The sequence below is a fragment of the Zalophus californianus genome, chromosome 1, assembly GCF_009762305.2.
Source record: "Zalophus californianus isolate mZalCal1 chromosome 1, mZalCal1.pri.v2, whole genome shotgun sequence".
Classification (NCBI taxonomy): domain Eukaryota; kingdom Metazoa; phylum Chordata; class Mammalia; order Carnivora; family Otariidae; genus Zalophus; species Zalophus californianus.
Window position 1 is genome coordinate 25529767 of NC_045595.1, and position 24811 is coordinate 25554577.

Genomic DNA, 24811 nt, shown 5'->3' on the forward strand with positions numbered 1-24811 from the left:
CAATATCCTTGTTGTGATACAATATAGCCTTGCAAAATATTACCAATGGGAGAAACTGGGTGAATTGTACGTGGGATCTATTATTTCTCTTACAACTGCAGGTGAATTACTGATTATCACAATAAACATCCCATTTTAAAAAGTGGATACCAATGTCTAAGGGGAAACTGATTTTAGTTATTTATCCTACTATCATGACTTTAGACTTAGGTCAAGTTGAATGGAAACTAAAGAAACTTGAACAGGTTAGAGAATTAACAGTGTTACCTTGCAGTTTTTCTTACGAAGCTTTAAAGTGGGTTTTATTAACCAGCCAAAAAGTCCTTTCAGAAGAGCCTGATTATCTGGTTCCTGCAGAGGTCCTTTCAGGGAATTCAACCACGAGGACACAAGTGGTTCCCATCCTAACTGCGAGGGTTCCAAATAAATCATGCCACAGCGGCTTACGGTGGCCGGCTAGAGAAAAAAGACATTTTCTTTTTCCAATGTTGCTCTTATGCCAGTGGCCGTTATCAACTACCTTGAATGACCGATATGGCCTTTCATGATCTAGCTCCTGTCTTCCTCTACAGCTTCACAGACATTAGAGGAAATGTCTGCAGTTACAGTTCCCCAGACATGTCGTGGCTTCAGGTCTTTACATATCATCTTGTGATTTGGAATGCCCAGCCCCAACTATCTCCCTAGAGAAGTGTTAACCTTCAAAACCATATCAAACACTCAGACATTTTCCATGGTACTTCTCTACCCATTCCCCTCTTGTATGCTCACCCCCTCCATATTCTTAGACTACTTACATGTAGCAGTATAGTGGGATTATTTATTAGCATGCTTCTTATCCTCCCTAAATACACTGTGTCTTATTCATCTTAGTATTCCTGGTGCCTAACTGGTCTTCTGACACATAATAAAAAAATACTTCCTGACCAAGTGAACAGACAAACTACTGTTATATTAAAATATAAACTTACCGAGGCCTGGGAAAGGTCCATTGCTTCAAAGATGAGGCTCATCTGAGGGGACATCTGAATGATTTCTCCACTCATAAGGCAAAGCTAAAGGCAATTATTTTTCAAATGTTTATTTTTTAAAAACTCAAACTTCTCAGATAAAAATTTATTCAATGTATAAGATAATGTATATCTTATGATATAATATACTAAGTATTAAAACAGAAGCCAGAATATTATAATTCTAGGTCTAGCTCTGTCAATTACTTACTAGGTAAGCAAATACATAACCTCTCTGAGTCTATGAACAGGGATATAATTTCTCCTTCACAGTGTTAGGCAGGAAGAGAAATACATGACATACTGCAAAAATCCGAGACAAATCTCAGTTCTTACTATTAATAAAATTACATGAAATTCTCCTGACTTTATAAAGTTGTCAGATCTCTTTATTAATAAAAAAGGGGAAAAATGAAAACAGAGAATAGTATGAATACTCATGTACCCAACTCCTGGATTGAACCAATGTTAACATTTTACCATATTTGCTTTGTTTTTAAAACAGTATTTTGAAGAGCATTATGCATACCATGGCATTTCACAGCCAAATATGTCAATATTTATCTCTTAAAAGTAAGGAGTTTTCTATATGACCACAATAACTATCACAGCTAACAAAATTACCAATAACTCCTTATTATGTAAACCTCAGCCAGTCCTCAAATTTCCTCAGTTGTATTAGAAATGTCTTTTCAACTGATTCTTTAAAACAAAATTCAATCAAGGACCATGCATTGCATTTGTTATGCCCCCTTGATTGCTTTCAATCTAAAACATTCCCCTTCAATCAAATATGTAAAAAACTGAATTTATCAACTGCTTCCTTTTTGCCAAATTCCTTTCTTGTCCATTATTATTAAAGCCATCTTATCTTCTCAATCTCCTTGGCTTCTACCTTTGGAATTATCATTAACTTTCAATAATTTTAACAATATTATTGATATTCCAAGTTAATTTCATTACTAAATCTTTTTTTCAATTCTTCCTCTTCATTTATTTTTCAGTGTTTCTTCTCTACAACCATCACTGTAGTCCCAGTTTTGCCCCTATCTAGTTATATGTCAACAAGGCAGCATTTAACGTTCCTGGACCTGTTTGTTATCTGTAAAATAAATGAATGGTCTAGAGCTGGATTGTCCAATATGCTAGCCAGCAGTCATATGTGGCTATTTATATTTAATTTTAACTAATTAAATCTAATTAATTTAACTAAGTAATTTAATCTTAAGTAATAAAATTAAATAAAATTGAAAGTCAGGTTTTCAATTGCAATAAGCCCCATTTTTTTTTTAAGATTTTATTTATTTATTTGACAGAGAGAGACACAGTGAGAGAGGGAACACAAGCAGGGGGAGTGGGAGAGGGAGAAGCAGGCTTTCCGCAGAGCAGGGAACCCAATGCGTGGCTCGATCCCAGGACCCTGGGATCATGACCTGAGCCGAAGGCAGACGGTTAATGACTGAACCACCCAGGTGCCCCAGCCCCATTTTTAAAAAGATTTTATTTTTAAGTAATCTCTCCACCCAGTGTGGAGATTGCATTTACAACCCTGAGGTCAAGAGTCACATGCTCTACTGACTGAGCCAGCCAGGCAACCCTGTACTAAGCCATGTTTCAAATGCTCAGTAGCCAGCCAGTGTGACTAGTAGCCACCTTCTTAGACAATGCAAATATTTCCATCATTGCAGAAAGTTCTATTGGACAGTACTGTTCTAGAATACTTTTCATTTTCTACCAGATTATTTCAGCAAACATTCTCCTATTTGCTTCAAATTTGGGAGGTGGAGTCAGTTTTCTCCTCACTCCTCCATGGGGTTTCCCAAATACTCTACTCCACCCTCTCTACCCCCTGCTCCTTTGACAACCATGCTTGCTGCTATCACTCACCAGCACCCAAGCATTCCCATCATTAGCAAAAGCCTTTGATACTTGGGGCTCAATTTCTTTCTCTCTGCTATAACTCTGGCCTGATCCAGTGTTCATGAGGAAGAGCATCTCAACATGGCAGCTGCTCAGATCTTTGACTACCCTGTCTTCACTTACCTTTCTACTGCATTCCAGTCACCCACTTTATATACCTTGGGGCCTTCTCTCCTGGAACACTACACAATTCTGAAGCACCAAATTCAAGCATGCCCGGCTCTGCCTGCAGCGTCCTATACATGCAGTCCTCTCACCCGTTGACTCCTACTACACTTGCTCTTCATTTGCATATCTCTGCTGTTTTCACTTCCCTCATTATTAAACAGCTTCTGTTCTATGGTCTAGCACTTCTGGCACTCTCATGCCAATATCTTTAAAAGTCTTTGTGTACTTCTAGTCTGGCACCATCATCTACACGCACATCCAAGCTGCTTAGACCGTTAGGGAAAATCTCCCAAAGGCAGACCTTGGCACTACTACTAATCCTCAGATATGCTTCTATGCTTTCCTAGGCATCTCTCTTTCCCATTTTCCATAATAGGTCATTTAAATCTTCCCCTTTTCTCCTCCAATGTGCAAAGAACCCAGGGTCTACCACTTCACACAATCAATCAATCATAAAAAAGGGACCTGCCTTCAAATTTCCACTATCAAATCCCTACATTCACCTATATCTATACCTACCCTTTCCTGCTTCTCTCTTATTCTCCCACCTGGCTCTGAATCAGATCCTTATTAACCCCTCTCTTACGAATCAATATTACTTCTTAGCTCAATCAATATAACTGAAAGAAAGAACATGAATAAATGATCAACCTATGACAATGTACTGGCATATTTGTTTGAATGCTAATTAATTTGCTTATTTAGTAGTGTAGTTATTTAATGTAAGTATGAAAATAATGATATATTCATATAGTAGAATACTAATGCAGACATAAAAAGAATAAATAAAATGGAATTACAACAACATGAATATCATAGATACCATACTGACGACAAGAAAAAAAACACTAAGGAGTATGATTCTATATATTCATGAAGTTCAAGAACCAGCAAAACTAATTTATCACAGTAGAAGTCAGAATAGTGATTGCCCCTGGGAGAGGATGTACTGATTAGGGAGGAACATGAGCGAACCTTGTAGGTGCAAGGAATTTTATGAATCTTCATTTAAATGATAGTTATGAGAATGTACACATAGGTTTAAAAAAGCACAGAACTTAAAATTAGTCATTTTATAGTTTACATGCTATCTGTCAATTACAACAAATACTAGAGGATTTCCATTTTCTAGTTCTTTTGTATGGTTCACAGCTTCTAAGGTAATGTAGCACAGACAAGCACTGAAGCATTCAGTGTTTTCAAAAAGGAATCAGGCCCTTTTATTTCCTCCTAAAATATTAAAGTTCTGTAAGAAACCATAAGACTGGAGTCACTTTGCAACGTAACACCTACTACATTACTATGCCCTCCTGTGAACACATGGTTTTAATACACTTTTATTCTATTAAAAAAATTAAAGAGGATTTACTATAGCATAGTTTTCATTGAACAGATAATTTATAAGCTTATTATACTTGCGGCATCCTTTACTTTAAATGTATAATCCTAGTCAATTAGTTGTTGAACACGTAACATTGCTTAAGGATGTCTGCATCTATTTTGCTTTTTCTAAAACTGTGGCAAAAAAAAAAACCCATTTTACATTAAATCTACCATATTAAGCTTTTCTTAAGTTTATAGTTCAGTAGTGTTTGGTATATTCATATTGTGCATCAGTTTTGCTTTAAATCATGATGATTTTACCTTTTTATTGTCATCCAATACTGTGTTCATGCTCTCTATCCACAAAGTGTCAATGGGACCATCGAATACAACCCATTTCCGGTCTGGTGTTTCTGATAAGGCAAATTCCCTAAAAGTATTGGCCACAATACCATCGGTCCACTGGGGAAGAAAAGAGAATTGGAAAGCTTCCTTTATAAAACTATAAAGTGATCATATTAAAAACATTTCAAATTTCTTGGTTTAATGTACATTGTCAGTAAGAGAATATTTATACTGTAGATTACCTCGTGAGACACTGGATCAAATTGTCCAAAAAGTTGGCCCATAGTAATGGATTTGGGGTTTACAGTCCTATAAATGACCTTTTCTTCCTCTCTGTAGCCACGTTCATTCATAAGAGTTAGAGTATCAGCCAGTATATGTAGAACTTTTGTCTTAGCAGCAAAAGGCTCTCCTACTAACATGAAACTATTAAGGAAAAAAATTATATAAGAAGATTCTAAAAAATAATGGTAAATGATTTGCCTGTATACTGGTGTATAAAATACTGGTATTTATAATTTTTGAAATTCTATGAATTTTTCTCAGACTTGAGGAGAATACATTTAACTTCTGAACTGGTAGATCTATAAAATTCTCTACATTAATACCATGACCTACAAACGAGACTATAATAAAAAATCTCCAAATGAGAATGAAAACTTAACGGTACACTCTTAAGATTGAAAAAAAAAAAAAAAAAGTCTTGGGACCTCCCAAGGAGAGAAGTGGGAAAGGCTCCCGTTCCTCAAGTCTTTCCTTGCTACAGTAATTCCTGGTTCTCTCTGCCAAGTAGTTCTGAATCTCCTCTCTCCCAGCACATAGTAGGATTCCTTGCCCTCTTGTGGAAATTCTACGTGACTAATGAGTAATAAGTGGAAAATATGGGTGTCACTTCCCAGCAGGGGACAAATCATTGCCAGTGAGGGAGTTTACAGAGCTCTCTTCTCAGAGCTTTTCCCTTTCGCACAGCAGTGACCTGGCTGCACCAACAACCTGGGACCCTAGGTAATGAAGATGAGCAGATCCTTCCTGTTAACCTGTAGTGGGCACAGTATGACTAATAACTAAGCCTTTGCTTTTTTAAGTCAATAAGATTTGGGTCTTAGTGACTGATTGTTTCTAAAGAATAACCTAGCCCATCCTTACTGACAGAAAACTGGTTCCTAGAAAGAGCAAGGTATTCTTGCCATAATAAAAAGACTTAAATATGTGGCACTGGCTTAAAGGCCAGGTTGTGGGTGGCAAATTTAACTGTTATGAGAGGCTAAGAGACTGGCAATTAATGTTCTGCAATGATGAAACATTTGGTTAATTTGTTCCTTGAGGTTACTTGGAAGACAGATAATCTACCTAATGAAACTGCCATTTTAAGGAAAAGGATAGTAAACAGAATATTATTAGTATATAATGCCAGCTGACGGCTACATTTAACAAAGAACTATTGGAAAGAAATGAGCCCCCCGGGGGGGGGGAGGGAAATGGCCAGTTTGCAAGTTGGAATGCAAGAAAATAAAGGGAGTTCAGAAATTCAGGAAGCAACAGGCAACTTCTTCTCATCCCCAATTGGTAAAAGATAAACTGAGAAAACCTTTGAACAACAACCATCTACTCAGCCTGGCACCAAGGATCAAATTAACGGTAAGGATTGTATTACTATTAAAATCTATGAAATTGTAATATGGTTCCCAGTAATCATTTCAGGAGTGAAAACAGATTAAGCTTGTGGTCTTCTCAATTAAAATTGATAGGTTCAAGGATACTGCAAGGAAATTTATAAAGCTATGACTTGGTAAGGACTGTAGTTGTGGCTACTGGCATACAGAGCTGCTTAGAATCACACAAATAAGAAGCTTATCAAGATTTTGAGGAAGTTTACTGACAAATTATGAGTCTAGGTTAAAACACATGCGAATGTTCAAGACTTAAAAATGATCCTAACAAACTGAGGGTTCTAGAGGGGAGGGAGTGAGGGGATGAGTTAGCCCGGTGATGGGTATTAAGGAGGGCACGTACTGCATGGAGCACTGGGTGTTATACGCGAACAGTGAATCGTGGATCACTACATCAAAAACTAATGATGTGCTGTATGGTGACTAACATAACATAAAAAAAAAAAAAAAAGATCCTTGCTGGGGCACCTGGGTGGCTCAGCTGGTTAAGCATCTGCCTTTGGCTCAGGTCATGATCTTGGCGCCCTGGCTGGAGCCCCGCATCAGGCTCCCTGTTCAACAGCTTCTCTCGCTCCCTCTGCTCCTCCCCCTGCTTGTGTTCTCTCTCTCTCTCTCAAATAAATAAAAATTTTTAAAAAATGATCCTTGCATGAGAGATGATTGTATTATTCCCTCTATTTTTGTATATGTTTGAAAATTTACATATATATGGAGTTGTTTTTTTTAAAATCCTGTCTTTTAAAAAAAATCATGACCTTTGAGACCTCAACTTTCTATAGGCAGGAAGCAGGCTGAAAACATTTCTCAGCTCCCAAGGACATATTCTCTATTGTCCACTTCACATGTGACCGGGGAAGAAAATGAAGATGGAAAGACCTCTCAAGAGAGTTGAACCAGTGTCAGTGTCCACCAAGAACAGTTAATGGGAAAGCCCCTGCAAAATCATGCAGAAGTGGATCCAGGTTTTATGGGGTTTAAAGTTTATACAATCAGTGGAAAAGGAAAAAATTATAATATGGAACTATGGATACAAAATGTCCACAGCCACTTTAATGATACCCTACATAATAAATTATGCGTATCAAGTGATTATGACTCCTTGGAAAGGCCCCTACAAGTGAGAGGTCCTGAGGTTTAAACTATCAGTTTCATAGTCAGTTTATCTCTGAAACTGAGGCTCCCCAGTTACCCAGAATTGCTGGGTTTCAGAAATTCTGAAAACCCAGGTTTCAGAATTGCTACCAACCAGTGTTGGCTGGGTCTCCAGTTCTTCAATTTATGGATGGTAGTGGTTGCTTTAATAACCTGTTCTAGTAAGCCCACTATTATAATTAAGACTAGGTGTACGGAGGCAGTTAACTTGTCTTTCTAGTCTGTAGGTCTTTGGATCAAGAAGAAAACCTTCCAAATCTGATGCAGAATCTATCATGCATCACCTAGAGATCCTAAACTTCAAGTAGGGTTCATTGATTGACTAGAACCTTTAAGCTGTAATCCAGGGAAGAAAAGGATGTGTTTTATGTGCATGGAGGAGAGCAAATAACAAATTTGATGACCAAAAGGGCAAACTGTGCTGGTTGCTAGTGCCACATCACTGAATGAGCATGCCTTACCAATCCTTGTTGGATGGGTAGCATGAGAGAGAAATAAAACTTTGTTTTAAGCCACTGGGATGGAAACTGGAGGATGACAGTCTTTGTTCCCTAGCCTACCTAGCATACAAAATTTGCTGAGTCCTTTGGTTCATAAATTTTAGTGTTTTAATAGTTTGATTTGAAAATAACATCTAACTATGGCAGACAATGATAATCTATAATCTTACCCATGTCTCACAATCATCATCTCATATGTCTGAATCATTTTTTCAAGAAAAAATTTAACTGGCTGAAGATTATGTACTTTGCAGGCTTCATGAGCACATTCCAAAAATTCCTAAAATAAGAGAAAAATGGAATGCATTTTTATAAAATGGTATCATAAATCATCTCATACATATCTTATAGACTTTTCATTTTGAAATAAAAAATAATTATCTTCCTATATTGATAAGTTATTTCTTAAAGCTTTATTTTTTTTAGATTTTATTTATTTATTTAAGAGAGAGAGAGAGCACGAGCAGGGAGCCCGATGTGGGACTCAATCCCAGGACCTTGGGTTCATGACCTGACCTGAAGGCAGATGCTTAACCAACTGGGCCACCCAGGCATCCCTTAAAGCTTTATTTTTTGTTTTTGTTTCTGTTTTCTTTTTTTTAATAAAGATTTTATTTACTTATTTATTTCTTTGAGAGAGAGAGAGAGAGAGAAAAACAGCATGAGAAGGATGAGAAGGAAGAGGGTCAGAGGGAGAAGCAGGCTCCCCGCTGAGCCAGGAGCCCAATGTGTGACTCAATCCCAGGACTCCAGGATCATGACCTGAGCCGAAGGCAGTCGCTTAACTGACTGAGCCGCCCAGGCATCTAAAGCTTTATTTTTTAAAAGCTTAATTTTTTTAATTAAAAGGAAGAACAAAAAGAATTAAATTACTTTAAAAATATTATTATTCCCTATTACAAATTAATGATCAGAGCACCATAGCACTGGGTGCAGGCTGCATGGAAACTCCTTTTAATAGTGTTTTCCAGAATTTCACCTTTGGTTAGAATGTGGAAGGACATGCCAAACAATCCTTCACACTGTAGTAACTAAAGAAACGAAGAATCTAAAAAAATAAAAAATTTTAAAGATAAAGAAGTTCTTTGGATACAAGTATGTCTAAAGGAAATAAATTTCAGAAAGGAATGTGCCTTTCTAGGTGAGCAAAAAGCAATGCTAATTTAGCTGCTGAGAGCATTTTCCAGCTACAGACATCAGATGGGCATTGGATTGGGCCTGCCATAGGCAGAGGGACTTTGCTGAAATAAAGAGAAATCATCAGAGAATTTAATGGTCATTTGAGCTTGTGTGGCAGATTTGAATCTGGAGAAGCCTCAAATGCAAATCTGATTCATCCACTGCCTATGATTTTGCTGAATGTGAGGTGACACAAGAAATCAAGGACTTAGCTAGAAAGGCACACAGATATTACCTTATGGGGATGCTTATATCCCAAAATGCTGCTAGAGGGATGGCCCTATATTATAGGACAATTCTCACTCTAAAGACGTGAAACCAGAAGTAAACTAAAGTTCAACAATGCTGCCACAAAACTCTGGCTTAGGTCAACTCCCAGCTGAATTGATCATCACTCAGTCTGGCTATCTGACAAAGGAAAAACATAGTTTTTCTGTGGGAAGATAATACTTTAGCCTCTACAATTGTTTTATACACAATTTTTAACACAAAAACAAACTTCACAAGTCATGATATGAAATAGCTGAAGATCAAGAGAAAAAAACAAACTCCCAGATGACCTAGATGTCATAATTAGCAGAACAATAAAAATAATTTCTATAAATGTTTAAGAGAAAACAGACAATATGACAGAAAGCAGATGAAAAGATGAAGAATTTAAGCAAAGAAAAATGTAGTTTTAATGAAACCAGATTGGACACACTAAAACTAAAAAATTAAAATATGTGAAATTAATAACTCATCAGCAGACTGAACAAAACCAAAGGAAAAAAATCATTGATCTTAAAGACAGGCCAATAAAATGTATCCAAACCACAGCACAGAAAAAAAATTAATAAAAACAGAACATAAGAGATGTGTGAGGCAATATAAAATTGATGTGGGAAACAAAGACAAAAGAAATGTAACTTAAAATCTCCCTACAGGGTGCCTGGGTGGCTCATTCATTAAGCATCTGCCTTCGGCTCAGGTCATGATCCCATGGTCCTGGGTTCGAGGCCCACATTGGGCTCCCTGCTCCGCTGGAAGCCTGCTTCTCCCTCTCCCACTCCCCCTGCTTGTGTTCCCTCTCTCACTGTGTCTCTGTCTGTCACATAAATAAATAAATAAATAAATCTTTTAATAAATAAATAAATAAATAAAATCTCCCTACAGCTTGCAGCCCACTGGTACCTGAAACACGTAGAAGGTGACCTTCCTCAAGGAGCTTGTGGCTGCCTTAGTGCCTTCATGTTTAAAAGTAACCTTATCTCAGCAGCAGCTACCCCTCAAGGTCCTGAAAGCCTTGCTTCCAGATTCCTTGGAGACTTGCGCTATCCCTAACCCCCACTAATTAAAGTATACAATCAGTCACTCCTCACAATCCCAGTATAGCTCTTTCTGCCTAAGGTCCCGTCCCATGAATAAGGAAGGGGTTAAGGTATAGTCCGAAGAGATAGGAGGTCCCTGAACTCCCAGACTAGGCTCTGAAACTACACCAGGCAGATGGAGACACTGAGACAGAGCTGAGCAAGAGATAAGGGAACAAAACAAGAGAGCACAAGCTTTCCAATCAGTTCTCAATAAAAGACTGCCACTAAAAGCCCTCAGTGGCAACCCATTCAGGGCCTCTCTCACTCTACAGAGTTTTTTCTTTCCTTTTCTGTTTTCACCTTCACTTAATAAACTTTCACTACACTTCACCCTTTTGTGTCCACGAGATTCATTCTTCAACTCCATGAGAGAAGAACCTGCAAATTCTGCAACAAAATGATCTAACATACATTTAATTGGAGTCCCAGAAGGACCAGGGAGACAAAATAGGGCAGAAGAAATATTTTGAGATAATTACTGAGAATTTTTTAAAGACATCAATCCACAGATTCAATTAGTGCAGCAAATCCAAGCAAGATAAGTACCAAACACCACAAGGCACACAGGCAAAGAAAAATATTAAAAGAGCCAGAGGGAAAACACACATTAAATTCAGACACACATAAGTAAGAAAAATAACCTGACTTCCAACCATAACAATGAGAGCCAGGAGTTAATAGAAATAACATCTTTAAAACAATGCAGAAAGAGGGGCAGACCCCTGCCAATCTAGATTTCTATATCTAGTGAAAATAATTCTTGAGAAATTAAGGCTAAATAAAGACATTTCAAACAACAAAAGCTAAGAGAATTAGTTGCCAGAAGACCCACATGCACACAAGAAATACTGAAGGAAGTTCTTTCTCTTGAAGGAAAAAGATCAAAGCATACATCTGCTAGAAAGAATAAAAAACACTAGAAAAAGTTAATAGAAAGGACTTTTTCTCAAATGCTAATACCAAAAGCAAAAAACAACACTGTATTGTGGAGTTTATAATATGTAGAAATAAAATACATGATGACAATAGTACAACGGGCAGGGATGAGTGGATAATAAAATAACACCACTTAAAGATTTTACGTTGTTTCTGAAATGATGAAATACAAACTTAAGGTAAATTGTAATAAGTCAAGGATAAATATTATAACCTGTGGAGTGACCACTGAGATGCTAGAAATCCAACAGAGAAGATTAATGGAGTAATAAACACTATCTGAAACCCAAAAGAAGTACAGGAAAAATAAAGGAATATTATACATATTAAAAAGCAATATGACATAGGTTTTTTCAATAGACCTGGCTCCTCTTGGCTCATCTGCTGGTACACTGAATCACTTGGCCACACACCTCACAGCACTGACTCCTAGTAGTAGTTTTCAAACTGGAAGCTGTAGATCCATGCATTGATTGCTATATTCATAGGATAAGAATTCTCCATGACAATGTTAAAAGTTCTGTATTTTCATTCTGATTTTTAAAAAGCCTATTAGCATACCCTGAATCATCTTGATAATTACCTGTGGTATAATATAAAAATATATATGGTCTTGATTCCCAGTCCCTGGCACAGGGCCCCTATAACCCTTAAAATTTCCTGAGTGACAAGAATATCTTTGTTATTCTTAATGAGCCCTTGTCAATCACCCCCAAGTTGGTGCTGATGAGGCGGCTTGGGGCGGGGACCTTAGACAACCTCAAGATGAGGCCAGTCACAGGAAAGACCCAGTGTTGAGAGGGTTGGAACTTTCAGCCCTACTTACCAGCCTTTGGTGAATGCCCTGGGGTGGGGGAGGGAGGAAAAGGGCAGGAGACTGAGCTCTGTAAAAACTCATGAACAACAAGATTCAGAGAGCTGGTTTGGTGAGCACACTGAAGTCCAGGGAGAATGACATACCCTGAAGCATGCTGCCGCCCACCCATACCTACCTTACCCTATACATCTCCTTCCATTTGGTTCTTCCCAAATTGTATCCTTTATATCTTTTTTTTTTTTCTTAAGTAGGATCCACACCCAACGTGGGTCCTGAACCAAAAACCCTGAGGTCAAGAGTCCGTATGCTCTACCACTGAGCCAGCCAGGCTACCCCCGCCCCAGCTCCAGATTGTATCCTTTATAAGCATAAGTAAACTGTGTTCCTGAGTTCTCGAGCTATTCTAATGAATTATCAAAGCTGGGTGGGGAGGTTGTGGAAACCCCAGCCAGTCAGAAACATAGGTGGCCCAGGACTTGAGACTGACTGAAGTGAGGGGCAGTTTTGTAGGACTCAGCCTTTAATCTGTGGAGTCTGATAATGACTACCTGAAGTTTGTGTCAGAATTGAATTGTTGAACATCCAGTTGGTGTCCAGAGAAGAGAACTGCTTGTTGGTTTTGGAAAACACCCTAGAATCACATTAATCTGATACTGCCATAGCATGTATATTAGCATTTGAGTTTGAAGGTTTAAAATTAAAAAAAAAAGCTAAAAAGTAAATGACGCCTTTAAGCCGAGTGATGCCTTAATGATATAATAGCTCAAACAAATTGAAATTTTCACAGTAATATCAATAGAGAGATGGGGTGGAAGAATTGAACCATCAAATGGAAAAAGGTAGTTTATACATGCTGAACTCAAGAAGTATTCACTATACATTTCACCATAGAAATTGCCACTATCTACAATAGCCAAATTATGGAATCAACCCAAGTATCCCTTGATAGATGAATGGATAAAGAAGTGGTATATATACACAATGGAATGTTAGTCAGCCATAAAAAGGAAGGAAATCTTGCCATTTGCAACGACCTAGATGGAGCTAGAGAGTATAATGCTAAATGAAATCAGTCAGAGAAACACAGATACCATATGTGGAATTTAAGAAACAAAACAAATGAGCAAAGGGAAAAAAAGAGAGACAGAGAGAGAGAAACAAACCAAGAAACAGACTCAGACCTATAGAGAACAAACTGATGGTTACCAGAGGGGAGATGGGTAGGGGGATGGATGAAATAGGTGATGGGAATTCAAGAGTACACTTATCACGATGAGCACTGAGTAGTATATAGAACTGTTGAATCACTGTATTGTATACCTGAAACTAATATAACACTGTATGTTAAATACCCTGGAATTAAAATTAAAAATTAAAAAATTTTATCTTGATTTTACATTACATAACAGCTATAAACAGCAGACACTTATTCTTATGTGTATATGTATGTATATATATGTACATTTTAATGTCTATAATTTAGATGAAATTGGAAATGCACATGGTTTGTTTCCTCTTTAAAAAAGCATATTACTTAAATATGAGAAATCCTTATGTGAACTATAGGATGTTTTGCCACTTGCAGTTTACCATCTTTTCTACCTGCTAGAGTACACAAGAGAATTACAGTACACATTGAAGCAAATATTAGAAATCACATGATAGGAAATAAAAGTACTCATTCTCTTAGAAAGAACATTATCTTTAATCTGAATCTTGTTAACATTGGTATCCTATAACAGAAGATACCAGAATTTACTCATCCTCATTAATGAAAGTGGCCAAAATAGGGGTTTATCCTCCAAATAGAATAATTTAACACATTTAAAATGATTGAGGTATTAGATAAATTTATTTGCAGAATAAGTCATTCTCACAGGTTTACTTACATGATAGTCAGCTTCAGGAAGTTTAATACCAGGAAATAGGTCACTAGTTATTCCATTAAATAAGGGTATATCATGTGACAGAAACTTCGGTTCATTTACATCTTTAATTGACCGAAGAAGCTAAAAATCATTCAAAAAGTGCAATATAAGTTACTTGCCCATATTCCCCACCCTCCCCACCAATAAAAGTCAAAGTTCCTCTCACATTGCTCTAGGGAATCCCCATGCTAAAATGCCAACACTAATGCTTATCAAGCCAGAAGGTCCTTGGATTCATATAAAGTATAATGAATAACATAAACCCAAAACTACTACTTCAACCTCACATGAAAAGGTTCAAAACCAACAACTCTCTTATTTGCCTACTTATAGCTCCTGATCAACTTCCCTAAAAAAAAAAAAAAAAAAAAATGTATCTTGTACTGAGGCTTTCATAACGTATATATTTAACACTTACCAGTATATCTTCATTTTCATTTGGAAATTTTAGTTTTAGGTTTCCAGCAGCCACTAAAACTGCTTTTACTGCTCGCATTCCATAGTCATAATGAAATTGTGACGAGAGCTGTTCTGAGCAAAGCCTGTAGGTCATCACTATTTTCACAGACAGAGGTTTTGCATTCAAAAATCCATAGGAGTAGAGGGAGATTTCTGCTATGAGGGCATAGTTTGGAACCATCATAGCCACAGTTCTAAAAAGAACCTGAAGTATATAACGAATGAAATCTATTACTTATATAACGGAAACCATTTTTAAAAGCTGAGCACAAGCATCCCAACAGAATGTGGTGATATTCAAGCTTATTCCTCTAATGCAGCACATTTTCATTAATTCTGTAATTTTTTTTCAGTAGCACTGTAATGGTTTCATGTACTTTAATATGCATTAGATGCCTAAAAAAGTTTTTAGAGGTTTACTTTGTAGGTAATGGCAAAGGTAAAAGGGAGATTTACAAACACATGTGAGGAAATTATACCATTTTAAGTGGATTGTGCTGTTAGATTTAATTAAATTTACACTCTTGCAAGATATTACCTTAAGATTGTCTGGTAATTCAGAACGTCCCGCATAGCCAGGGTTCATGGTAATGGCTACAAAGCAGTTTGGATTGAGCTTAAGTTCTGTCCCTTCAAAAACAAACACTTCCAGCTTCTGTTGAATGGCTCTCTGAATGCAAAGGATCTGTTGAGCTACCACTGACAACACTTCCAACTCAATCCGATTAAATTCATCAAAGCAAGCCCAAGCACCAGAAGAAGCCAGTCCTTTAAAAAACTAAGAACAAGGAAAAAGGAGGTGGGTTTTCTTACTAATGGGCATCATTTGTTAAACAAATATTTAATCTTTTAAGTCAAAACTGAAAATGAAGTCCAAAAAACCCCCAAGTATAAAAACAATGTCTTTACCCCTAAAACTGAGGTTCAAGCAATGCATAAACATTCAAATAATGTGCATTTGTTTCAGTTTATCCAGTTGGACCTAGCTGTAAGTTTATAACATTCAATATGCAACTTTACCTTTCCCATTGCTAGATAATCTAGCCCATCCGAACAGTTGAACACCACACATTGGACAGCAAGAGCTTTAGCCAAGTCCTTCGTGGTTTCAGTTTTTCCTGTGCCTGCTGGCCCCTCTGGAGCTCCTCCAAGGTTCAAATAGAAGGCACCTATCTGAAGAGAAAAATATATGTGAAAAGAAATCCATGCTTAACTGAAAAAAAAGAAAAGAAAAAGAAAACCTATAGTAGAAAATTGCTTACAAAATTGACTTATTCTTATTTGTAGCTTTAAAGGAGCAGTAATACAATTATATCATTCAGTTAATTTTTAGCATGCACTTTTCCAGCTGCACAAGGAAAAGTGTATTATAATACCTCATGGGTATCCATTTGCCTTTACAAACAAAGAGAATCTAGCCTTGAGGTATTGACATTGGGTCAGAAAGGTTTGATTAGAGATGGTTGTGGGGACAGTTGTGGAGATCATTAATGACAATCTCTATGGCTATCTGCCAAGAGCCAACACCTGCAAATGAGTGTTGTAAATGGGGGCCCATCAGTTGGAAGAGAAACAGATGACCTTTTACAGAATTTTGCTCAAAATTCACCTGGCTATGGTACTCCACTCATGGTATGTTTTCCATTTTCTCCATTTCTACAACACTGTTCTGTACTTCTCTTACTGGCATGATCACTTTCAACCTTGCATTACACTTAATTTTGTAGACTGTTTTTCCTCTCAATTAGTCTTTAAGCTGCTTGAGAGCAATGTCACCAATTTCTGAATTCTTTCTGTGTCCCCTGAAGGACTAGAACAGTGGCTGGAAATTTTTAGAAGCATATAAATAACAGTCAACTCCAACCATGGAGTTTCTTTCAAGAAAACTGGTATGAGAGTTAAGTATGAAACCTAACTCCTTTTAGAAAAAAATAGTTAAGGGACCAAGGTTGTACATATGGTACAGGTAAGGCATACATGGGAACTCTCTGTACTTTCTGCTTAAGTTTTCCGTGAACCTAAAACTGCTCTAAAAAAAAAGTCTATTAAAAAATAATTTAATAAAGGGGAGGAGCAAGAGCGCGGAGGAGTAGGAGACCTAAATTTCATCTGGTCCCAGGAATTCAGCTGGAAAAGGATCAAACCATTCTGAACACCTACGAACTCAACAGGAGATCAAAGAAAATAGCAGCAACTTTCTGAACAGAAAAGCGACCACTTTCTGGAAGGTAGGACGTGCAGAGAAGTGAATCTGAGGCCATATTTGGGAGGATAGACGGCGGGGGAGGAGGCCTCCGTCAGCCGCTTCTGGCAAGTGATAGAGCCGCGGAGCACAAAATCGGAACGTTTAGAAGTCGGCTCCGCTGAGGGACGTCGCTCCAGTGGCTAAGCGGGAGGTGGAACCCTCGTGGGACAGTGTGGTCTCAGGACCCTCGGGGTCACAGAAAGACCGAGGGCGGCAGAGCTCCCAGGTACCAGAGTGCGGAAGCCAGCTGCAGAGACGGAGCTGAGGCGCGGGCTCTCAGCTCGGGGTTGCCATAAACTGTGATCCGCAGCCCAGTCGGGCCATGGCTCCTCCAGCAAGGACCCAACAAGCGGCAGATCCGGGGAGACTCGCCTTCCTCCCCCGGGAGGAGCGGCGCGGGAGCACACCGCAGGGATCTGCTGCGTTTGGAGACTCCACACAGGGTCGGGTGCCAGAGATAGAAACGCTCGGTCACAGGCCGGGTGAGCACAGAGTGCGGCCGGAGACCGGGGAGATGGAAGTGACTGACTGCTTTTCTCTGGGGGCTCACCAAGGAGCGGGGCCTGAGTTCTCAGCTCCTCCAGGCAGAGATTGGGAGGCTGCCATTTTCATTCTCGTCCTCCAAAGCTGTGTGGAAATCTTGCAGGGAACAAAAGCTCCCAAGAGCAAACCCACGCAGATTACTTAGCCCAGAGCGGCATGGAGTGGATAATTCCGCCTCCGGCAAAGACATTTGGGAACCACGGCAACAGGCCCCTCCCCCAGAAGATCAGCAAGAACAGCCCGCAAGCCAAGACCAGTTTACCGATCAATGAGAATGGGAGAATGCCAGCGCTAGGGGAATACTGCACATAGAATTCATGGCTTTTTTCCCATGATTCTTTAGTTGTTCAAAGTTAATTTTTTAAATTTTCTTTTCTATTTTTTTCATTGAATTTCTCTTCTTTCCTTTTTCAATCAACATCTTATCAATTCCTTTTTTAAAATCTTTTTTAATTTTCATTTTTACAGCCATATTCTATCCCTTCATTGTATTTAACCCCATTTTTTGTATATATATGTTTCTCTTTCTTTAAAATTTTGGGATACAGTTTCTTCTAACAGACCAAAATATACCTTAAATCTAATGTATGACGTTGTCCTAGTCTCCCACCTGATCACATTCTCTTTTAATTTTTTTCATTCTTTTTTCAACCAACTTCTTATCTTAACAATTCCTTTTTTAAAATCTTTTTAAATTTTCATCTTTACAGTCATATTCCATCCCTTCATCGTACTTACCCTTATTTTTGTATATATATATGTTTTTCTTTCTTTAAAATTTTGGGAGGCAATTTCTTCTAACAGACCAAAAGACACCCAAAATCTACTGTGTGGCTCTATTCTATTCACCAGCCTGATCATATTCTTTTTTTTTTCTTCCCCTTTTCTTTTCCCCCTGGTTTCAGGTCTCTTCTGATTTGTTTAGTGTATATTTTTCTGGGGTCGTTGTTACCCTTTTAGCATTTTGTTCTCTCATTCATCTGTTCTTCTCTGAACAAAATGACAAGATGGAAAAACTCACCTCAAAAAAAAAAAACAAAAAACAAAAAAACAAGAGGCAGTGTCGACTGTCAGGGACCTAATCAATATGGACATTAGTAAGATGTTGGAACTAGAGTCCAGAATGACGATTATAAAGATACTAGCTGGGCTTGAAAAAAGCACAGAAAATACTAGAGAATCCCTTTCTGGAGAAATAAAGGAACTAAAATCTAACCAAGTCAAAATCAAAAAGGCTATTAATGAGGTGCAATCAAAAATGGAGGCTCTAAATGCTAGGATAAATAAGGCAGAAGAGAGAAATAGTGCTATAGAACACCAAATGATGGAGAATAAAGAAGCTGAGAAAAAGAGAGATAAACAACTACTGGATCACAAGGGGAGAATTTGAGAGATAAGTGATACCATAAGGCGAACAACATTAGAATAATTGGGATCCCAGAAGGAGAAGAAAGACAGAGAGGGGCAGAAGGTATATTGGAGCAAATTATAGTGGAGAATTTCCCTAATTTGGGGAAGGAAACAGGCATCAAAATCCAGGAGGCACAAAGAACCCCCCTCAAAATCAATAAAAATAGGTCAACAGTCTGACATCTAATAGTAACACTCACAAGTCTCAGAGACAAAGAGAAAATCCTGAAAGCACCTCAGGACAAGAGGTCTGTAACCTACAATGGGAGAAACATTAGATTGGCAGCAGACCTATCCACAGAGACCTGGCAGGCCAGGAAGGACCGGCATGATATATTCAGAGCACTAAACGAGAAAAATATGCAGCCAAGAATATCCAGCTAGGCTGTCATTGAAAAGAGAAGGAGAGATAAGCTTCCAGGACAAAGAAAAACTAAAAGAATTTGTTAACACCAAACCAGCCCTACAAGAAATATTGAAAGGGGTCCTCTAAGCAGAGAGAGCCTAAAAGTAGCACAGACCAGAAAGGAACAGAGACAATATACAGTAACAGTCACCTTACAGCCAATACAATGGCACTAAATTCATATCTTTCGAGAGTCGCCCTGAATGTAAATGGGCTAAATGCCCCAATCAAAAAACATACGGTATCAGATTGGATAAAAAAAAAAAAAAAACAAGACCCATCAATATGCTGTCTGCAAGAGACTCATTTTAGACCCAAAGACACCTCCAGATTTAAAGTGAGGGGCTGGAAAACCATTTACCATGCACATCAAAATAGAGCTAGGATAGCAATCCATGTATCAGAGAAATTATATTTTAAACTGAAGACTGTAATAAGAGATGAGGAAGGACACTATATCATACTTAAAGGGTCCATCCAACAAGAAGGTCTAACAATTTTAAATATCTATGCCCCTAACATGGGAGCAGCCAGTTATATAAGCCAATTAATGACAAAAGCAAAGAAACACATCGACAATAATACAATAATAGTGGGGGACTTTAACACCCCCCCTCACTGAAATGGACAAATCATCTAAGCAAAAGATCAACAAGGAAATAAAGGCTTTAAATGACACACTGGACCAGATGGACTTCACAGATATATTCAGAACATTCCATCCTAAAGCAACAGAATACACATTCTTCTTGAGTGCACATGGAACATAATCCAGAATAGATCACAACCTGGGTCACAAATCAGGTCTCAACCAGTACCAAAAGACTGGGATCATTCCCTGCATGTTTTAAGACAACAATGCTTTGAAACTAGAACTCAATCACAAGAGGAAAGTTGTAAAGAACTCAAATACATGGAGGCTAAAGAGCATCCTACTAAAGAATGAATGGGTCAACCAGGAAATCAAAGAAGAATTTTAAAAATTCATGAAAACAAATGAAAATGAAAACATAACTGTTCAAAACCTTTGGGATGCAGCAAAGGTGGTCCTAAGAGGAAAGTATATAGCAACAGAAGCCTTTCTCAAGAAACAAGAAAGGTCTCAAATACACAATCTAATCCTACACCTAAGGGAGCTGGAGAAAGAACAGCAAATAAAGCCCAAACCCAGCAGAAAAAGAGAAATAATAAAAATCAGAACAGAAATCAATGAAATAGAAACCAAAAGAACAGTAGAACAGATCAATGACACTATGAGCTGGTTCTTTGAAGAATTAATAAGATTGATAAACCCCTGGCAGACTTATCAAAAAGAAAAGAGAAAGAGCCCAAATAAATAAAATCATGAATGAAAGAGGAGAGATCACAACCAACACCAAAGAAATACAAACGATTATAAGAACATATTATGAGCGACTATATGCCAACCAATTAGACAATCTGGAAGAAATGGATGCATTCTTAAAGATGTATAAACTACCAAAACTGAACCAGGAAGAAAGAGAAAACCTAAACAGACCCATAACCAGTAAGGAAATTGAAGTGGTAATCAAAAATCTCCCAACAAACAAGAGCCCAGGACCAGATGGCTTCCCAGGGGAATTCTACCAGACATTTAAAGAAGAATTAATACCTATTCTTCTGAAACTGTCCCAAAAAATAGAAATGGAAGGAAAACTTCCAAACTTATTTTATGAGGCCAGCAATACCTTGATCCCCAAACCAGACAAAGACCCCATCAAAAAGGAGAATTACAGACCAATATCCCTGATCAACATGGATGCAAAAATTCTCACCAAAATACTAGCCAATAGGATCCAACAGTACATTAAAAGGATTATTCACCATGACCAAGTGGGATTTATCCCTGGGCTGCAAGGTTGGTTCAACATCTGCAAATCAATCAATGTTATACAATACATTAATAAAAGAAAGAACACAAACCTTATGATCCTCTCAATGGATGCAGAAAAAGTACAGGAAACTTTCTTGATTTAAACTCTTCACAGGGTAGGGATAGAGGGTACATACCTCAATATCATAAAAGCCATCTATGAAAAACCCACAGCAAATATCATACTCAATGGGGGAAAACAGAGCTTTTTCCCTAAGGTCAGGAACACGGCAAGGATGTCCACTATCACCACTGCTATTCAACATAGTACTAGAAGTCCTAGCCTTGGCAATCAGACAACAAAAAGAAATAAAAGGCAGTAAAGAAGTCAGTAAAAGAAAAAAAATCAGTAAAGAAGAAGTCAAACTCTCACTTTTTGCAGATGATATGATACTTTATGTGGAAAACCCAAAGACTCCACCCCAAAACTGCTAGAACTCATACAGGAATTCAGTAAAGTGGCAGGATATAAAATCAATACACAGAAATCAGTTGCATTAACCAGACAGAAGAAAGAGAAATTAAGGAATCGATCTCATTTACAATTGCACCCAAAACCATGAGATACCTAGGAATGAATCTAACCAAAGAGGCAAACAATCTGTACTCAGAAAACTATAGAATACTCATGAAAGAAATTGAGGAAGACACAAAGAAATGGAAAAACGTTCCATGCTCATGGATTGGAAGAACAAATATTGTGAAAATGTCTTTGTTACCTAGTGCAATCTACACATTTAATGCAATCCCTATCAAAATACCATCAACTTTTTTCAAAGAAATGGAACAAATAATCCTAAAATTTGTATGGAACCAGAAAAAAACCCAAAAAGCCTGAGGAATGTTAAAAAAGAAAAGCAAAGCTAGTGGCATCACAATTCCAGACTTCAAGCTCTATTACAAAGCTGTAATCATCAAGATAGTAATCATCATGATAGTATGATACTGGCACAAAAACAGACACACAGATCAATGGAACAGAATAGAGAGCCCAGAAATGGACCTTCAATTCCATGGTCAACTAATCTTTGACAAAGCAGGAAAAAATGTCCAATGGAAAAAAGACAGTCACTTCAACAAATGGTGTTGGGAAAACTGGACAGCCACATGCAGAAGAATGAAACTGGACCATTTCCTTACACCACACACAAAAATAGACTCAAAATGGATGAAAGACCTAAATGTGAGACAGGAATCCATCAAAATCCTTGAGGAGAACACAGGCAACAACCTCTTCGACCTCAGCCGCAGCAACTTCTTCTTAGAAACATTGTCAAAGGCAAGGGAAGCAAGGGCAAAAATGAACTACTGGGACTTCATCAAGATAAAAACTTTTGCACAGCAAAGGAAACAGTCAACAAAACCAAAAGACAACTGACAGAATGGGAGAAGATATTTGTAAATGACATATCAGATAAAGGGCTAGTATCCAAAATCTACAAAGAACTTATCAAACTCAACACCCAAAGAACAAATAATCCAATCAAGAAATGGGCAGAAGATATGAAGACATTTCTGCAAAGAAGACAACCAAATGGCCAACAGACACATGAAAAAGTGCTCAATATTGCTTGGCATCAGGGAAATCCAAATCAAAACCTCAATGAGATACCACCTCACACCTGTCAGAATGGCTAAAATTAACAAGTCAGGAAACGACAGATGTTGGCAAGGATGCGGAGAAAGGGGAACCCTCCTACACTGTTGGTGGGAATGCAAGCTGGTGCAGTCACTCTGGAAAACAGTATGGACGTTGCTCAAAAAGTTGAAAATAGAGCTACCCTATGACCCAGCAATTGCACTACTGGGTATTTACCCAACAGATACAAATGTAGTGATCCGAAGGGGCACGTGCACCCCAATGTTTATAGCAGCAATGCCCATAGTAGGCAAACTATGGAAAGAACCCAGATGTCCATCGACAGATGAATGGATAAAGAAGATGTGGTGTGTGTGTGTGTCCTGTATACACACACACACACACACACACACACACACACACAATAGAGTATTAGGCAGCCATCAAAAAAATGAAATCTTGCCATTTGCAACAACGTGAATGGAACTAGAGGGTATTATGCTAAGCGAAATAAGTCAGTCGAGAAAGATATATATCATATGATCCTACTGATATGAAGAATTTGAGAAACAAGAGAGAGGATCATAGGGAAAGGGAGGGAAAAATGAAACAGGATGAAACCAGAGAGGGAGAGAAACCGTAAGAGACTCTTAATCCCAGGAAACAAACTGAGGGTTGCTGGAGTGGTGGGGGGTGGGAGGGATGGGGTGGCTGGTGATGGACATTGGGAGGGTATGTACTATGGTGAGCACTGTGAATTGTGGAAGACTGGTGAATCACAGACCTGTACCTCTGAAACAAATAATACATTATATGTTAATAAAAATTTTTTAAATAATTTAATAATAAAATCATTTTGATTAACAAACCGTATTTTACATTTACTAAAATAAAACAAGTTTATTAAAGGCAGTATCAATATTTTACCCATCTTAAGTTTATAATTGCTGTACTATTGATGCCTATTATCTCGATTGCTGGAAACCTCAGGTTCTCTCAAAATGCTTACAAATGGGTTCCCTTTATTATGGATAATAGAAATTTTTTTCAGTGTCTAGTGTTCTAGACAAGTGTTTAATGGGATTCTGATCTTACAAATCAAAGCTATGAGCTTCCCCAAGTATTCATAGCTTCTGATTTTTCTGAGGTCCCAGATAGGACAGAGATGCTTGAGATTCATTTACCCAACAAATATTGAGGGACTGTGTACTTGTTCACCCCTAGAGTAGAGAACAAGACAGACATGGTCCCTGCTCTCTGGTAGCTTCCTGAGAAAGTAGGTTTGGTGAAACATTTTACCCTAGATGCACCGGCACCCTTTACTGGCCATTGCATCCAATCCCCCAATTGCTTTATCAGCTACAAATAGCTCAGAACTATCTTTTTCTCCTGAGAATTGCCCTCTATTAATAGGAGCTACTTTATCCATAAACACCTGAAAGCTTACTCACATGCCTGTTACCCTTAAAACTGTCAGTTAGCTTACCAGCAAAAATGGGTTTATTCAGGAATAGCAGACAAATGCAATTCAGAACATGCAAGCTACTACAAAACCATGGTTGTCTAGACAACAAAGGAGAGGAATGCTCTTTTATAGAAGAAAGGGCCCTATGGGAGGGGCTGTTATAAACAAGAAGTTCATTGGAGGAAATTGGGAGTTCCAAGTGTAGTAGCTTTTTATTGGCTGAGTTGTGATGGTCTCTCACTAGCTGGGCTCTTTCTGGACAAGAAGAAAGTCCTTATTCCTGTCTGGGAAGTCAAGTACATGCTTTTTCCTCTCAATTTTGCACAACAAGGGGTAGTAGAGCTTGAGAGCCTCTTCTGGTCTCCCAACTCCATTTTAGTGAGGTTTCCCTTTCTTTATTTTCGTACCCCTAGCCCCAGGGGTGACTGATAGCCAATGACCATAAAGGGATATAAAAGTCAGGCCCCTTTGCCTTAAAGTGGGGTACCCCCATGATGCCATTCATGCTCC

The 24811-nt window shown here is 38.1% G+C and overlaps 1 protein-coding gene across 2 annotated transcripts in view; it reads right to left on the reverse strand.

Moving 5' to 3' along the window:
- The window catches only part of DNAH12 (dynein axonemal heavy chain 12), a 231404-nt gene that overhangs the window by 136054 nt on the left and 70539 nt on the right, over window positions 1–24811 (reverse strand). For both annotated transcript variants that reach the window (XM_027587796.2, XM_027587797.1), the window contains 9 exons: window positions 15780–15932; window positions 15298–15537; window positions 14719–14964; window positions 14262–14381; window positions 8259–8368; window positions 5009–5192; window positions 4743–4883; window positions 972–1055; window positions 268–456 (listed from right to left, as the gene is read on the reverse strand). In XM_027587796.2, coding sequence (XP_027443597.1) covers window positions 268–456; window positions 972–1055; window positions 4743–4883; window positions 5009–5192; window positions 8259–8368; window positions 14262–14381; window positions 14719–14964; window positions 15298–15537; window positions 15780–15932 — 1467 coding nt within the window. The remainder of the gene's footprint in view (window positions 1–267; window positions 457–971; window positions 1056–4742; window positions 4884–5008; window positions 5193–8258; window positions 8369–14261; window positions 14382–14718; window positions 14965–15297; window positions 15538–15779; window positions 15933–24811) is intronic.